The sequence below is a fragment of the Neodiprion lecontei genome, chromosome 4 (assembly GCF_021901455.1).
Source record: "Neodiprion lecontei isolate iyNeoLeco1 chromosome 4, iyNeoLeco1.1, whole genome shotgun sequence".
NCBI classification, from domain to species: domain Eukaryota; kingdom Metazoa; phylum Arthropoda; class Insecta; order Hymenoptera; family Diprionidae; genus Neodiprion; species Neodiprion lecontei.
This window is the reverse complement of record NC_060263.1, coordinates 34,275,030-34,292,716: the sequence shown is the minus strand read 5'-3', so window position 1 is coordinate 34,292,716 and position 17,687 is coordinate 34,275,030. Positions and strand designations below refer to the sequence as shown.

The following is a 17,687-nucleotide window of genomic DNA, read 5'->3' as shown; positions in this document are numbered from 1 at the left end:
TACAATTTTCATCGAAAAGTATATCCGTTTGTAATAACGTCTCGTGCATGCTCGCGGGTAATAATTGGAACGGCAGAGACGTCGTCTGGTCTGATCGCTCGCTAATCCGATCGTCGGACGATCCGATCCTTCCTAGTATATAACCACAGTTCACCTCCTCTTTCGTGCCTGGACGAGACGTCGCAGGAATTCTCCGTCGACGAATGTCGATAACGGGGGGATCGTACTTTCCGATTTTTAACCCCCGGCATCACCTAACTGCTATTCGCAGACTGCAGACGTCTGAATTCTTGAAGGTCGTTTCGTTACGTGTGTGTATATATATATATATATATATATAAAAATTTTCCTCCATCTATAACCCCGAAGCCAGGCGAGGGTCGCGACTTAAGGCCTCAGAAAACTTTCATCATATCCTAGATAGCGGGCAATCGATCAAACTCTAAATTCTATGGAATATAAAATATTACACTACAATATGTTTCGTCGTGTATATGCATAGGTACGTTAACCGAAGACGATTTGCATGCGTACCTATACCTACCACTGTTCGTGGTTTCTCGCACGAGGAGGAGTGATCTATTATTTTTATTTTACACAACTCATGAATAATAATTGTGCTTGGTATGTTATACGTATGTACAAGAATAATTTTACGGCCGCTATAAGAACCAGCCGCCATATATCACGGCCGTTTTGTTAACCCTGTTTTAAAAACGGTCGATTCGTTGTACTATATATCCAGCCTTTGTTCGACCTTCCAATTCGGGTCTAATATGAACTTCGAGTTTCTTTTTCATAGCGCAGTGTTTTTTTTTGTTTTGCTTTTTCGATGACTCCCAATTGCGAATGCCAATTGCTTAATGGCCTGCTGTAATTCAATCAATTTCTCCTCTTGTCGCTCAACCCATTCTTGGATCAAGCCGGGTTTGAAATTGATTAATCACAATCAATTACTGTCTCCACGATTTCAACTCAATTTCAACATCTCTCATGGCTCGGAGGCTGACTGCGAGTCAAACGTGCGTAGGATCGTATAATGATCATTTATCGAACCATTAACGGTTTTATCATTACTATCGTTAATGTCATACAAATATATAAATACTGGATCGCAAAAAAGTGCATCGATATAGCAAACAATGCCCGCCTACACCACCCTGTACCTCGGTTAAAGATTCCCGTCTTGGTTCGCTGTGCACGCCTAAGTATTTACAGAACATTATCCGACACACCCATCCTGTTTGTGCGGTCGAGTGCAGGCAGGCAGGATACTTCGCATCCCACGAACCGAACTTAACTTAACTTAACTTAACTTAACTGAACCGAACGACTAATTATATTGTTATCTAGCCGTGGCTATCATCGTCAAAAGTACCGGTTCTTCGGCCATGTTACAAGGCGTGTATGGATGCGCATTCTCGATGGGATTCGATGCGCGGTCGGTAGAAACCGGTGTTTGTTCTTTCCTTTGTTTAATTTTGCAATCTATAATCAATCGATTTCCATACTTTCCGTTCCAGGCCGCGCGGTTCACCTGCGCTGCGCATCGAGCAATTCCCTGCATGCACATCTATACTCTCATCTTATGCCTCTCTAATCACCGTTGCTTATTATAGATTTCTTATTGCCCCAGCTGTGTAACGCGGGCATGTATCTAATGTAAAACTTACCCAAACCCACACTTACGTGTTTATCCTTTGAATTACGTTCATTTCCTGCGCGCTTTGCTCACCGTGTAACCCTACGATTATTTATCGTCTTTGATATACTTCCGGAACAGGGTCGTGTTTGTTTGCTGCTTTTTTCCCTCCGAGTAAACTGCATAATGAGAAAAAGAAATCACGGATCGGTGATGAAATTGCATCGGAAGGATTATTATCTGCCCGTAGATATCATCGCACTTTTCAGGCACGCGCAGCTACGCGGACTTTAATGGATTTCGAACACCGCGTGCTACTCTTGCTGATCCCTGGCGTGACGTTTTACACATTTGCGGTGCACGCAACCCTCGTTAGACAATTTTCACTGAAAACGGTCTGCCGCGCTATAAGTACGCGCGTTATTGAAACTTGAAAAAGAATCCACGAAGCATTGCAGTGCATTTGAAGTAGAGTACCTATCTAAATGCACCGTTTTTGGTCACTGTACCTAAACCATAATTGATCGGACTTGTGTCCGCGTGGTATTAAAAACATACTCGATTACTGAATTAATAACGAAAACGTAAATGAAATCGATGTTAATGGTAAAAAACAAATTTTTTTTTTTTTTATTTCTTGGAAAGATCACCTTCTTAATTTTTCAACGTCTTCGGGGTGTAACTTTGAATGAAATTTTATTTATGTAGTAGGAAAAGATGTGAATAAAAAAAAAAAAAAAAAAGGTTGCAGTAGACTAACGATGGCTTGTTGTTTGTCTTGTTTGCAGGGTGTTGAAACCCCCAGGCGGCGGTAGCAGCGACATTTTTGGAGGAGCTCCGGAGGAGACGAGCCCTCGTCGTATCAAGAATCACAATCATTCGCAACTGGGATCAACGATGTTCGGAGAGAATAGTACCCACGGTTCAGATACGCCTCGCGCTAAGCCTGGTAATGACTCATACAAGCGTCTCTTTGGTCCCCCCGATGCCCCAACTACCCCAAGCTCAAAAAACCACATGCGAAGCAATATACCGCTCAGCGGTGAGAAATCGGTTCCCGAAACTTCCAGCCAGTCTAACACCTCGATCAACGGAAGTTCGAACGGCAATATCTATGGTAATGGCAACGATGCGTACAACAGTGAGACAGGTAGGCCAATGGACTGGGTACTACCTTAAAATATGTGTTATTGGGCTCAGGGTGTGGAATTCGGAAGTCGTTGACACCTTTCCGTGAATTTTTTTCTCCTTCTTTTACCCATTCAATGCAAATTATCAGGTCTTTCTCTACATCCATATACGTATATCTTGACAATTTTCAATATCTTCTGTTTCTTCAGAAATGTTTTCCTAATAATAACTTTCGAAATTTAAAGTAATTGGCGCAGATTTATAAAGGTAGAGAGTTCTCGTCTGTTACGTAATTTTGTACGTTTGTTTGTTGACTATATACAATAATCGAGTAGCTGATTTTAAAATTGAAATTTTGATAAAAATCGTGTATTTTTGGCATTAAGTACAAGTAATTTGTTTTTTCCCGTATTGTTTTCCCTAAATTGTTGGTCACTTTTTTTTTGTCTATATCTCTCCAAGTTTGATTTGGGTGTAATATCTTAATTATATGCTAAGACTTATATGTCCACAATTTTAGCTCGAAAGTAAATGTGGAGGTTGTAAGGTTTCTGTTGTTATTTTTTTAAATGTTTTTTTTTTTTATTTATTTTTTCTTGTACATGAAATAATCGACAGTTACTTAATCCAAACTTAAATGTGTTCACAAGCAGCTTTTAGGAGAAAGAAACGATTTCGTAAGTCCGTAGTAAAACCATTCAGATAAAGTTGATACATCACACTACCGACACTCCCCTATAGTGTTTTTAAATGTTAAAAAAAAAAAAAAAAAATAACAATGATTTCAACGAATGTGTCATTTTATATATGTCTTTTTCAAGATACGTATCATAATATTAGGTTTTGCTTTTGTTCATTGTTTGATTAGATCCAGCCTTACAGAGCCTTAGGGATTGGTTGATATAATTTCGAAAGTTCACAACATCACGTGCGCAATTAGTGTAGTTTTTGATTTGTCGATAATGCTTGCAGAACAAAGCGATATTCGACATCATTAATGATGATCACTAAAGATTATCACTCACAGATTCTCGCAAGTACTTAGATATAATACAATTGTAGTCTTACACAAATGATGTGTAAAACTATCTGCGACAGTTTAGAAAAAGATAAATTATAAAGTTAGGAGCCCACATATTTTGAGTTAGTAATTCCATTGTTGAAATAATTATTAATTACTATATACTTTATTACCTATCTCGCCTCATCGTTTATTGTAGGCTTATTCTGCTTTCATTATGAATTATGATTTTATTCATCATTCAGCCACGCCAATTATAATATTTTTTTTCACGTTTTAACGCACTAACACAGCTTCGTTTTATTTATTTATTTATTTATTTATTGTCATCTCTTTAACAGTGGCACTAATAAATATCGATCACATTCTCACATCCGTATCTCTACACGTTTTTGTGCAAAAGTTGAATGCTCTTCATAATCGTTACATTCAGAAATATCACACAGTTATGTAGACAAAAAAATCGGTATTCTCAACAATACAGAATATGTTTCTTGTTAACAGTAACGTTAGGAATTTCAATTCAGTCTAATTGAACTATAAAAATTACCTCGAGCCATTTGAATTTATTATTACAACTCGAGCAATAATAATTACAGAAATAGAATGTTGATAACTTTTGAAAATTAGATTTCATCGTATTGTTAGTATTCTATTAATTTAGAAATGTGTAGATGGACCAAAGTGTAATTAAAAAATGTTGAAGCGGATGGGAAATGAGAAATTTATTCAGAAAGGCTAAACTAATATTTCAAATGATAAAGAATTATAAAGTGAAAATTCCGCCTTTGTCAATGGGATGACAATCATTTGCAACTCTCCAGCTGGTCCATCGACGCATTTCGGCACACTAACAGAGGGTTGGGTGGCAGGGTGTGGTGTGACGTAGTGTGGTGCATGGGTGAATTTGTGTTTGGCTTTGTTGGGTATGTGGCGGGTCTTCGGTGGTTCCTGCAGGAGGATTATCCTGCATGCCACGCAACCCGGTTACCGGAGACGGAGTTGACGTGATGCCCCTGAGGCGCAGCGCACGTAGGAGTAGAGGTAACTTTACGATAATCAAATCTTTCCTCCTGTACGTAATGCCACGCATCACTGTTTCTACTATTTACCCCCTTTATTTTTGTTGCTCTGTTCTTGTGATACGTTTCAATAGTTGAATGCAATTTAATGTCTTGACGAAGAAGTATCTACAACTTATAGTTTAGCCGTAGATACCCAAATTTGTTGTGCAATGGTATATAAAGTAAATTTCTAGTAGTAACTTACCTAGTATTTTAATAATTTAAAAATGGAAATAAGTCTTCGACCAATGATACTGAACTGTTTTTCATGCCGAGATAAGCATGTGCAGTTTGTTTCATGACGGCAATCAGTAGTGGCAATCAGTTTTGGATTAATTCTTCAAGTGGTGGAGACAATGATTCAGATGTTGATACCAAATTTGCGCTGCTGTAACAGTATAAATGATGTGTGGGCATTTATTTGCAGAATGATAATTTAACCTGTTCTGTTATTCTTCTAGAAGTTGGCAAACAACGCTAAATAAATTACAGTACGTGTTAAGTATCTATACATATATGTTTTTGAGCATATGAAATTTGACTAATCTTCTTTGTGTTTATTTTTTCACGTTGCCTAGCGAAGCTTTGATCTCAAGTTTCTGCATACTTTCTCATTCGCTTAAATCATAGTGAAGAATAAGATAATATTAATTGAGCATGAATTTATTTAAATTATTTATCGTCAAACGATAGAGTTCAGCATTGTACCTTGTTAGAGCGGTAAGTAGTTTTAGAATTGTTTATAACGTGTCTAGAATGTACTCTATCCCTTCCTTTCCTTATTTCTTTGTGAGCATGCGATACAAATGAATGTTTCGGACGTAGCTGGTTATCGTTTAGCAATAGCTAAATTATTGCAACAGTGTTTAAATCTCTTCTCGAATTTTCTAATTTCTATTGCTGTGATGAAACAGCAAAAGTAAATCTGAATAGATTTTAATTACAACACATGTATGATCATTTTCAAATTCACGAAGTAGCCTCCAGGTAGTCACTGTGAATGCGTATGTACCATTTATGTACCTGTAACGTTCTCATTTACCGGACTTGTACAATTTTGAATAAGCTGCATGTCTCAATATCAATCTAAATCACAAGATTTTTATAGTGACTCGTACACTAATAGTAATTCCAATTGTGAACTGCTCATTTATAATAACGTAATTTTTTTTCTAAGACGACCTTCAGAGCAAGCAAGGATAAGATATCGTGATAAATTTTGATGTCTCAAACATGTATTGCTAGGTCAAGAACAGCTCATATATACATATATAATTATATATATATATATTCAATAGAGTAATTAACTTTTTTTATTCATTGCCTGACAACTGATATTATTATAATTAAGATGAGAAAGCAAAATTAAGAAATTGATAATGACCGACTAACAAATGACAGTTTCAAGGTTCGACGCCAATTTTTTTGAAGGTAACGTGCCAGAGGGCTAATTGTGCAAAAGAAAAATGAATGTTGAATGATTATTCAAGTTCGGTCAAATTTATGTTGCTAAAATCGTTCGATGATATCTCTCTATAGATGGCAACCCCGTAACTGGTACAGGATACACAGGAAACACAGAGAACAACAGCGCTCCGGTGCAAAATGGAAATGGCAATGTCTCTGAGAAAGTAAACGGATCATCTACTGGCTCAGCATCACCACCAGCCCCAGCAGGACAGCCACGTACTCGCGTGCCTCCAGGGGGCTATTCTTCAGGTCTCTGGTAGACATCGTCGATGGACTTAATTATCCAACAGCACTTTGATACTGTCGTTACTTCCAAATCCGAAAACCTCACTGACTGACTTTTTATTATTATTATTACTATTACTATTATTATTATTATTAATCAAACTTTATTAATTCGAGGATATTGTTCACACGTAATAACCGTATTTAAATAATGAACAATGGAAGTAATAATGAATCAGTATAATTCTTTGATTTGTATTCGATCAATCAGGTTAATTGCATTTATGGAGCTATCTTTAGCATTAGGATCTCCACAATGATTAAATAAATTTATAGAAGAACGAAAAAAATCAACTCTAAGAAACAATATAAATGACGGTTCGTAATAAAACGGCATAATCAATACTTAGCAAACTATGATTGATTTTAGCGAACCTAAATTGTAAATTAGATAGTTCTTTCTCGAAAATAAAAAGTTACACTATATGTATATCAAAAAAAGTGCTTTCTTAATTTTGTGCCTTTTCACTTTTGCGTAAATCACAGAATCGATAATATTTCTAATGCGAATATAAGCTTTAAAAAGCCACATTTTCAATACTCATATAATATTCCTATATATTTGGTTATAAATCATTACTACTAAGTACTAATAAAAAGAAAAACTCTCGGAAAAAATAATGGAAGTAAAAGGAGAAGTAAAAATATGATAACTTGAATATTAGCTGCATAGTTTTTGCTCCGGCATCGCTATCATTACACAATGTAATCTTTATATTTATTTCAGTCTATAAGATTGTATCCCCTTTTCACAAATAGGGTGTTTACGTGATTGTTCGATTTTGAGTAGAAAGAAAAAAAAAAACTACAGTTTGTAACCTACCGCATTTCCATGAAAATACCTTTTTGTACTTTTGGCCTCAAATAAACATTTTGTAAAAACAACATAAATGATTCCTTTTTGTATAAGTATAATAGAAACCAACGCAAACGTTTGGTAAGGATTGTTTTCAGTTTATACAGGAATGTAAGTGTAAGCACATAAAGAAAGCATGAGTCAAATACCAAGAAATAACACATTTTTATTAGAAGCTTACGAAAATAATATATCGCAGAAACAAAAGAAACACGACTTGTAGAATTCAGTAATAATTGTAAACTAAGGAGAAGATTTCTTATTTTGTACTTTATCAGAAGACATTACTATTACATAATTCAAGTATGTCATGTTTGGCGTGCTGGTATTTTTTGGTTTTTTGATTAATCAATTTCTATTTTTTTTTAAATCGAAACTGGTTTCTACCATTAAATATGGGAAATTGTATTGCGAAAAATGTGACTTAGGTCTCGGCATACAATTTTCCACTTGTACACAATATTGGCAGTAAAACAAGATAGAAAATATCAAATATTCAATTTTGTACGAAATGGTATGTGAAAATAGTTCGATCAACAAACTTTGAGGACGAGCATATCAAAAATGTTAAAGCTCAACTTACAACGTACAAAAACCGCATCTATTAATTATATTCAAGAAACTTAAACCATGAATGTAAGTTTACAAAATTTGTACAAGATGTTGTAGGCGTGAAGTGTTTTAGATTTATATTGAATGATATTGGCACTAGAATGTTCGAAGTGTGACATAGTCATTATTTGAAATTGAGTGCACGTAGTTAACATACATATATTGATTTCAAATAACTACAAATATTTGATACTTAATACTGACGGTAGCAAAGAAATCCGTTGGGCCAACTATTGATTATATTTTGAAACGAAGCATCAAGCCGTTACTTTAAAGCTGCAAGAAGGGTTTTTAGGTCACTTTTGCCCTTAAATAGAGCAACAAGGAAGTGCCTCTGGTTGACTTCATTTTCCAACTTGCTGGCTATCTCATGAGCTTTTAGAGTGATTTTTGATGAAATTCCAGCCAAACGAGCTGCATTGAAACCGTAAGACTTTGGACATGCACCTTTGCTCAGTTTGTACAAAAACGTTACTGTTTCCTGTGAAACCTCTTCTTCCTCCTCAGTTTCTACCATACACGCCTGGAAAATAATGATATGTTTGTGAAGTTGCATGCTTATGAGTTGTGTACCGATTTCAAATTAATTTCTGAGTAAGACAAATATCGCCAGTGAATTTGATTACCATGTGGCTCAAGCTAACGTTCTTGTCCAATTTATAGTCTTCTACCAAAGCATGATAGTGAGTTGAAAATAGGGTGCGACACTTCCGTTCCTTCAGAGCGCCGACAACCGAAGCTGCAATTGCTGTTCCGTCGTAAGTTGAGGTGCCTCGTCCTGTTATGATATCAATAAAATGTACGATATTGAAACTGAACAGTGGGTGGTAGAGTTATAAGAAAAATTAATGATGTAAAGCTTCATTATATTACCTAATTCATCCACCAGAACCAGTGAGTTTGGTGTTGCGTGCTGAAGTATAGTTGCAGTTTCGCTCAACTCCACAAAGAAAGTACTTTGCCCAGTTAATATATCATCATTGGCACCCAAACGAGTGAAAATACGATCGACTAATGTCAATCGGCATGAACTTGCGGGAATATGACAACCCTGTGTACAGGGATCAAAATAATTATATTAGTGTATCCTTAATCTCTATTTGTAAGCAGAAGCTGGATATCACTGAAAGCGAATCATTGTATTTAATATCTGACTTACAATTTGGGCCATGATTGTAAGGAGACCAACTTGACGCATTACAGTTGACTTTCCTCCCATATTAGGCCCAGTTAGAATGACAAGTGACGCGGAATCTTCTGTTCCCAATAAAGTGTCATTTGGTATAAAGTCGTCAGATGTAACACACGGATGCCTCCCATCTCTTATGTCAATAAAAGCCTGAGGGATTTAGATGTAGGTCATAGTAAGCGAATTTTGTGCAGTATTCTTAATAGCTTGAACGTATATTAATGTTGAACGTTAAGGGTCCTTCAGAATTATTTGAATTTAGGTAAGGCACGAATTTTTATGATGATAGTGAAATACTTAGTCATAATAGAATACATACACTTTTTTCACTCATAAGATCTTCTATTATAGGGACAGACATCTCGGCGCTTTGGGAATATTCAGCAAATGCAGTGAGGACGTCTAGTGTAGCCAATTGGTAGACAGCCGAACACCATACATCGTATTTTTCGCTAAATTTAGCAAATATCCTTCTGCTTATATCTTTTAGCACTTTGTCTTTGTTAGTTTCTGCGGCAATCTGTCTTTCCAAAAGCTCCTACGACAGTGTAATACATAATATATGATAGCTATGAATCAAGACTAGCGCTGTGTAATATTTGAAAGTAGCAAAACACTTTCAGTTGTAACTATTGGTCAATCGATTAATACATACTTTGGCTTCAGCGGTGTAATAGCGTCTGAAACCTTTGCGCTGTGACTGAAGTTCATAAACTGTGGTAACTTTCCTCAATTGGGAATCGGGAACTTCAATTTGAAAACGTTTTTTCTCAGTACCGAAGTAATTCACCTTTACTCCAAAATGTTTTCTCTGTTGTTCCAAGTATTTTTCTAGATCTCGTTTTATTTCAGACACTTCTTCGAGTACTGCATCATACTCTGAGTCGACTCCAGGTTTAGGTATAATACATCCTTCTTTCTTTGCTTCTTCTTGATTAAAAGCACTCTGATATTACAGATAATAAGATAAACAAACCAATAGCTTAACATTAATTCAATGCTGGATACTTCTGGTATCTAGACACTTAGCTAACTTCCACTCGCGAAAAGCATCTGTTTACAGGGACTGTCATTTCAAATTTACCTATAAATGTCCAGATCTACTAACCTTGAAGTAATTTAGCATCTCTTCCAATTCAGGAAAGTCACCCTCAGGATTGTGCTTAATGCACCGTTTTAGTAGATCGCATTTTACGTCTGTACGAGTAGATTGCAATGACAGATTAGGGAAGTTTCAATCATATTTTCCGGTAATATTTAACTAATATTGAGCTGAACATACCACCGATTGAATCTATAATTTTTGAAGCTTCCTCAAATCCATGAAGCGCGTTTGTAAAGTCCAGGATTCTTCGTTTAGAATACGTTTTACTTTCATACATGATAGCTCTTGCATCCGGATGACTTTGTCCCTTTGCAAAATTACCTTGAGCATGTATTCTGCAGATCGGAAATATATTACACACCATGTCTATTATAGCGGCATTTTAAGGAAACCAAATTCATATACATACTTGCTCAGTAATCTCTCAAGGTCTGGGAGGGGAGCTAATGAGCCGCGAACATTTTGCATAATTTCAATTTTATCAATTAGCTCGGTAACTGCTTGCTGCCGTTGCATTATTTCAGATTTGCGGCAAGATGGTCGGCAAATCCATTCGCGTAACAATCTGTGAGTTATATTGACTGGTTGATTTTCACGAAACGAGAATTGTTTTCAGGATATCCTTACCGTTTACCAAACGGGGTGCAGCAATGATCCAACATTGATATGAGCGAACCAGGCCCTCCAAGGATTCTCAGATTATTTATTGTAATGGCATCCAGTACCTGTTAAAAAAAATTCCAAACCGTATAGGAGTAATTTTGAATTTTTATTGCATCGTATAAATTCAAGGTTCTATAGGCACGTTTGTCACATCATGTTTGCCGTAATTACTAGTAGTAATTCACGAATTCTTAATACTTCTAGAGCATGTTCAAAACTTACCATATTGTTGGCAAATTTTCCTGAACTCTGCCGATCCTCATGATCAGGAGGGATCCAAGATTCGAAACGTCCTTGGGCAAGTAATTGCTGATCTATGAAACATTCTTTTAGATGAAATACACATCCCCCCAATGCAGATATGGCTAGCTCCATATTATCAGCAGCAGTGAGTCCTAAACTGTCTCCTGTTTAATAGAAATAATTTATCTTCAATAGTGTCATTAATGTTATCTAAACGGATAATGAGACACAATAGGTGAGGATTTTTTTCTTCACGCTTACCATCACTTAAATATGGCTTCAAACCTTCTGGCCAGGTAAAATCAGAATTAAACTCTGATTTGAAATATTCTCCTTCGTGTAGTTTCTGGAATTAAGATATGACAATTGCATATTGAATGAGATTGGAATGATAAAACATTTTTTATTTTTAGTTTGAACAATAATGATCAGATTCTCCCAGTTGATCAACTCACTTTGAGGGTAGTAGCAGCAGACCAAAATTGCGTCTCCCGTTGCAGTGGCTCCTTGAGTGCAGTAGCCAGCATGGTATTCAATATTTTATTCGTTCTCTCTGATATACCACCACGTTCATAAATAACCTGAGGAGTCCATATTTTCTCCTTATTACACATACCCAGTATACACAATGTATATGATTCATATTTACGTTTTCTGAAGAAGTTTTAATAAACTTGTTGTTAAAACCTATTACTATTTTACCTGTGACGGAGGAAAATGGGAAACTAGCGTCAACAGCCTCGAACTATGACGATCATCTTCAAATTGTCCAAGATGAAAACCACCAATTGAAGTATCGATAAAGCAGACACCATAAATTGACGTGGGTGTTGATGGATTAAATTTTTCTACTATTGAGAGCAAGTAAGTTGAACTTGCAGTAGAGGTTTCGCTATCCTGTGCAGTGAATACTCTCGTACCTTTACTGCTAATTTGACATATCTCTCTTTTTACAACTTTGTCAAACTTCGTAACTTGAGACACTGTAAGAATTGGCATGGTGAATATTTATCGTATTGATGCAGTTAATAATGTAGCTGTTGTTTTTTATTTCATGACTACCTCGGTAGATTACGCATAGTTACACTTACTCTTACTGACTCTGGCTGACATCATCTCTGGATTCTCGGTTTGTTCAACTCTAGCTACTTTGTATCCCTTCTCTATCAAGCTTGATGCAAATCGACTATATGCTATTTCTGGAAAGCCGGAATGTGCAAATTCCCCCTGCATAAAAATAAGTAAAAATTAAGGATTCCGTGTTAATAACTTAGTCGCTGTAAATAAATATTCTCGTTCTTGAATTTTGTAATTTATGGAATACTTACACGCATATATGATAGGCCAAGTTCGTTAACACCAGTAACTGCATCCATATGATACAACTCATAAAATTTCCCAACTTTAAAAAAGATTACACAGTCAAAATTCTTACATTTCATTTCCCACCACTGTTTCATAGCCTATAAAAGATAGTAGACTGATTAGATTTTACGTGAAGATGTTTTCTGCGCTCTTAGTATAAAAAATACATATGTGTATATTTACAGGAGTCTGATTGATTTTGAAATAATGTGGCACATAAAGAGTTCTTGGATCATAGTTTGGATCGCTTGGAGGCCTTTGGTGTATATCTTTGATTTTATTCGTCTGAAGGAAGTCGTATTTCAAATGACTCCAACCTTGTGTATTAACTGAACTGTTACCAGTTGTCTGACTGGGGGGATCAGAATTTTTCAGTTCAGATTTCACCTAGAACATAGGATAGTAACGATTAACACAATTTCACCATTGTTACAGCATTTTCACGGAATAAACCATATCATCTCTCAACTGAAAATTGCAAGCCATTGATGAATTTTAGAACGTCTTATTGAGTAGTTTAGAATTAAAATATAATGCTTGCCTGGGTTTTTCCACGACTGTTTTTTTTCGGCGCAGCGCTTTTTGGTTCAATATTCCTTTTTTTCTGGAAACAGTAACGAGAGATGTGTAGAGCGTTCCAATCAGGTAATAGTATTATTTAAATTGTAACAAAGAACGACAGATGACGTATGACAACCCATTCAAAAGTGGTTTCTTAGTACTATATAGTTCACAATTGAAAGAAATAAACAAAAAAAATTGCCTTATTGTGTACTATCTCAACAAGTACCCTTGTCTGTGGATCGCGATGACTTATGTTATTCTGTCTTTTTTTTTCATAGAAGAAATAAAATAATAAGTGATATCTACTGTTACCTTGGGAGTTTCTTCATCACTTTCAACGCCAGAAGATAAAGCTTCAGACTCACTATCAGCTTCTGAGGCAGAAAATTCGGAAGAACTAGCATCGTCTTCAGCTGTAATGTAAATCATGAGTTAGAAAAATAATAATGAAATATTAGAAAGTGATTTATGCTTTGATGAGGAGGTAGGTTTTGACTGTAACAATATAAAAAATAAAATAATATAGTTCACACACTAGGCTTGTAGTCGTCTCCTGAATCATCACTGTTGTCAGATGGTATTATCAATCGTCTTCTCTTTGGCCGGCTGGTCTCATCTGCTTCTGTCTCCTTGTTCGAAGATCTTTTTCTGGTTGCCACACTTGAGGATTTGATTTGGTGCCTGCTAGTCGGAGTTCCTCTTTTGTTTTCTTTATTTGAATTTTCTTTACCTGCTTTTAGACCTATGTAAAGATTTTGAGTGTTTAGCGGTGGTAGAAATGAATTTCAAATTTAAATATGTAATAAATGAGAATTAAACATTCGACAATTAAATCTAAATATTTGTGTAGTAAAGAAACAGATACAATAGTTTGGTGGTGATTAGTGAAACCTCCATTTCAATATTTTATTGAGGATCAATATCTACTCGCAATCGATGCGTGATATATTATTATTAATGACCAAATCCAAGAAAATGTGTCTGATATCTCAGTACATGACATTAGGTCTCTAGCCAAAGTATCCTTTGTCATTTCCTGGTTATTGAAATATAGAAATTTTAACATGTTTTTTGACAACATTCATGACACTTGTTACTGTATTCCACGGTAGATTTCACTCATAAGTAAATCAGTTCCTTATGTCATTTTCAGCGTTTCGTTCGAATCGATTATTGCTTACAGGATACCCTCTAATGAGATGCTACACAAAGGAACCTCAGTTTCGTATTCTTACAACCATAATACTACTATGAATTCTCTGCAATGCTTCTTTGACGTTGGGTCAATTATACGTGTAAACCTTAATTTCATGCAGAAATGTATGAGTTGAATATGAAAAAAATTCTAATTACGTACCACGCGCACCTCTTCCTTTTTGATCGCCATTCGATTTGGGAGATTCTCGTTGGGGACTCGACGTTTCTTTGACGAGTCGCTTGTCCGTTTTGGGTGACGTAAAGTAATTGAATAGCGTATTAACCTTCGGCATTTTAATGCCTGTTTATGACAATATCGAATGTGCTTTAGTTGTACTTTGGGAAAATTCAAATACCAAAATGTTCAATGTAAATATTTCAAATGGTTAGTAGTCTACTATGCGCACGACTCACAGGTTACTCTGTTAGAGAACTTTTTGGCTAAAATCCGCGCGAAAAGGTGTTCGTGTTGACTGTTCCTAAACGCATTTGTAACCTAACATCCGTGGTCATTCTTCTGGGGAGTTTCTGAAGTAAGCCATGGAGTACGTAATTACAAGAGAGGAATTACTTTTCTACTTTGTTTTCCATATGGTTGTATGTCAAAGAGTAAGGTGTATTCCGTCTATAATATTTCTATGATGTCCAAGCTCAGCGGGAGTCTTCGAAGTATAGTATGGACTACGCAGGTAGAGTACGGCCAGCTGGTAGAAAGAGATAGCTACTGGTGGCGGTCAATCTCCGTCTCTTTCCAATTAGGAGCTAGCAATATGATAGAGAAAGAAAGCAATTGACCGCGACCTTGTTTTCTCTGTCTAAATCTAGCGGACACTTTTCGAAGGCCTTCATGTTGAGATTGCATAGTCCATACTATATGTCGGTGGTCTATTCTGACGTCAACTGGGGAAACTTTTCTATTGGTTCGGCAGGGATTTAATGGGCAGCAAAAGTAGCAGCAGCAGCAGCAATAATTTACTTAAAATTACCAGCACTTTCGGCGGAAGTTTTTACTGTATGAAGTTCATTCATCCCACTGAAATGTATGTTATGTACGTTCTACATATATTTCAGTGATTCGTTAAAGCGTTGACCGAAGAATATAGACACTTGCCCTAATGAGCCTAGGTGTGACAACCGCAAATCGTCGTGCGTTTGCGCCCCCTGAGATGATCCAAGGGTATAAGAGTTGCAGAACCTCAAAGAGTTACCGATTTCGACATGATGCTGGCTGCATTCACTTCCCGGTAACACAGTTTTCGCAATGGTAAGCACAAGCCAGTACTTAGCCTGTGTGTACTTACCGACTTGTCGGCGATACAAAAAATTAATAATGAGAATAAATTTCTTCCAAAATTCGTAGCAAAACAGTGATTCAATCAAAGTATGAGTATCCGAGAGAAGAATGTATACGTAGATTATAAATAATAATAGATCAGATGTAATAATAATGCGGAGACCAAAAAAGTATATTTGTCTATGCGGTCCACGACGATATTAATATATGTGATCCATTTACGATAAATACGTTTTGCATACTATAAATTCTATAATTTTCCACGAGACAAATTATATTATCTACAATAATACGTCTATAATATGAAAATAGAAGAATTATTCATTTCGAAATGGGATTGTATTCGACACGCGCTCGATGTATTCCATAACATTAGTATTCATAATTATTCCAACAACTTTTCATTTGCTCTCTCGATCTTGAATTTTCATAGGCATAGAATCGAAACGTTGTTTTAGCTGGTCGCAAGTGAAGTATCTGCGTTGGGTAGAGGAGCAGAATTGTTTTTCGAAAAGTATTCGGATGGAAAAAAATTCAGAGTAACTGTAATACATCACGGATGCGCTAATTTTGAACGAGATGAAATGGATACTTCGTATATGAGACGGTATTTAACGCTGCGTAGTGGTTTAAAGACCTAGAAAGGTGATAGGGAGAGAAAGAACGACGCTTCTTAACACTTCGAGTGTATTTTAACACACATTTGAAAGATACGAGCGAAATTTTTCATCATCCAACTGTCGCAGAACGGCAGCGTTATTAGCCGACCCGTTCACTGAAGAATATATCTTCAGTCAACGGCTGACCATCGAAGGGCCTGGCCGCTTGAGTCTGGAATCGGCAGGAGAGATAAAGTGTGTATTTCTTGTATGAAATGTGAAAGCTAAAATCATTATACATCATATCATATCATCATACCTCATATTTCATACATCATACATCGTACATCATACATCATCATACATAGTATCAAAGTTCGAAACCATAGTTTGGATGTCGGACGTTCAGAAAGTGACGTCACCAATTCAAAATCAGCTAGCCGAATTCCTCAGTCTGGAAACAACCGCGCAGTAGAGCGGACGGATGAGAGTCGCGCTCCGCAAATTTCGAGTACCGGGTTCTCAACCTCCCGGATCCCGCGCTTCGAGTCCGCTACGTATTTCGAGTACCGGGTTCTCAACCTCCCGGATCCCGCGCTTCGGGTCCGCTACGCGGTGAAACTCGACTTCCAGGATAAGCGCTCCGTGGTTCCTGGTTCATGTTTACAATAAATTATTTCAATTCGTTTTTCGCGCAAGCCCAAATTCGGTAGCTGTCAGTCCGTCAATAAAATTTCTCGACTTCCAGGATAAGCGCTCCGTGGTTCCTGGTTCATGTTTACAACAAATTATTTCAATTCGTTTTTCGCGCAAACCCAAATTCGGTAGCTGTCAGTCCGCCAATAAAATTTCTCGACTTCCAGGATAAGCGCTCCGTGGTTCCTGGTTCATGTTTACAATAAATTATTTCAATTCGTTTTTCGCGCAAGCCCAAATTCAGTAGCTGTCAGTCCGCCAATAAAATTTCTCGACTTCCAGGATAAGCGCTCCGTGGTTCCTGGTTCATGTTTACAACAAATTATTTCAATTCGTTTTTCGCGCAAGCCCAAATTCGGTAGCTGTCAGTCCGCCAATAAAATTTCTCGACTTCCAGGATAAGCGCTCCGTGGTTCCTGGTTCATGTTTACAATAAATTATTTCAATTCGTTTTTCGCGCAAGCCCAAATTCGGTAGCTGTCAGTCCGCCAATAAAATTTCTCGACTTCCAGGATAAGCGCTCCGTGATTCCTGGTTCATGTTTACAACAAATTATTTCAATTCGTTTTTCGCGCAACCCCAAATTCGGTAGCTGTCAGTCCGCCAATAAAATTTCTCGACTTCCAGGATAAGCGCTCCGTGATTCCTGGTTCATGTTTACAACAAATTATTTCAATTCGTTTTTCGCGCA

At 36.7% G+C, this 17,687-nt stretch overlaps 2 protein-coding genes across 7 annotated transcripts in view; one reads left to right on the top strand and one right to left on the bottom strand.

Annotated features, from left to right (window-relative positions):
* The window catches only part of LOC107219784 (microtubule-associated protein Jupiter), a 58,923-nt gene extending 51,425 nt beyond the window's left edge, over positions 1-7,498 (top strand). For 5 of the 6 annotated variants that reach the window (XM_046736656.1, XM_046736657.1, XM_046736654.1 and 2 more), the window contains 4 exons: positions 2,431-2,792; positions 3,427-3,450; positions 4,752-4,838; positions 6,398-7,498. In XM_046736656.1, the coding sequence (XP_046592612.1) occupies positions 2,431-2,792; positions 3,427-3,450; positions 4,752-4,838; positions 6,398-6,588 (664 nt within the window). In that variant the 3' untranslated portion in view covers positions 6,589-7,498. The remainder of the gene's footprint in view (positions 1-2,430; positions 2,793-3,426; positions 3,451-4,751; positions 4,839-6,397) is intronic. The other variant, XM_015658142.2, reaches the window with a different exon arrangement.
* A 124-nt stretch (positions 7,499-7,622) lies between these two features.
* Positions 7,623-14,868, bottom strand: LOC107219775 (probable DNA mismatch repair protein Msh6). The gene is made up of 21 exons (XM_046736653.1): positions 14,568-14,868; positions 13,746-13,952; positions 13,523-13,623; positions 13,188-13,250; positions 12,830-13,033; positions 12,610-12,744; positions 12,373-12,508; positions 11,984-12,264; positions 11,737-11,862; positions 11,543-11,627; positions 11,261-11,445; positions 11,003-11,100; positions 10,785-10,940; positions 10,553-10,710; positions 10,379-10,467; positions 9,926-10,216; positions 9,590-9,808; positions 9,241-9,420; positions 8,955-9,132; positions 8,708-8,859; positions 7,623-8,604 (listed from the first exon to the last, which is right to left on the bottom strand). The coding sequence occupies exons 1-21, from the start codon at positions 14,698-14,700 to the stop codon at positions 8,347-8,349; spliced, it is 3,435 nt and encodes a 1,144-aa protein (XP_046592609.1). The 5' UTR covers positions 14,701-14,868; the 3' UTR covers positions 7,623-8,346.
* Positions 14,869-17,687: the final 2,819 nt, after the last annotated feature.

Excerpts from the sequence above, each read along its gene's own strand:
- LOC107219775 (XM_046736653.1), bottom strand. The coding sequence starts at position 14,700 with ATGCCGAAGGTTAATACGCTATTCAATTACTTTACGTCACCCAAAACG. Across the intron at positions 13,034-13,187 it reads ACAGTCGTGGAAAAACCCAG|GTGAAATCTGAACTGAAAAA; the intron begins GCAAGCATTATA and ends CCTATGTTCTAG. Across the intron at positions 10,711-10,784 it reads CTTGAGAGATTACTGAGCAA|AATACATGCTCAAGGTAATT; the intron begins GTATGTATATGA and ends TCCGATCTGCAG.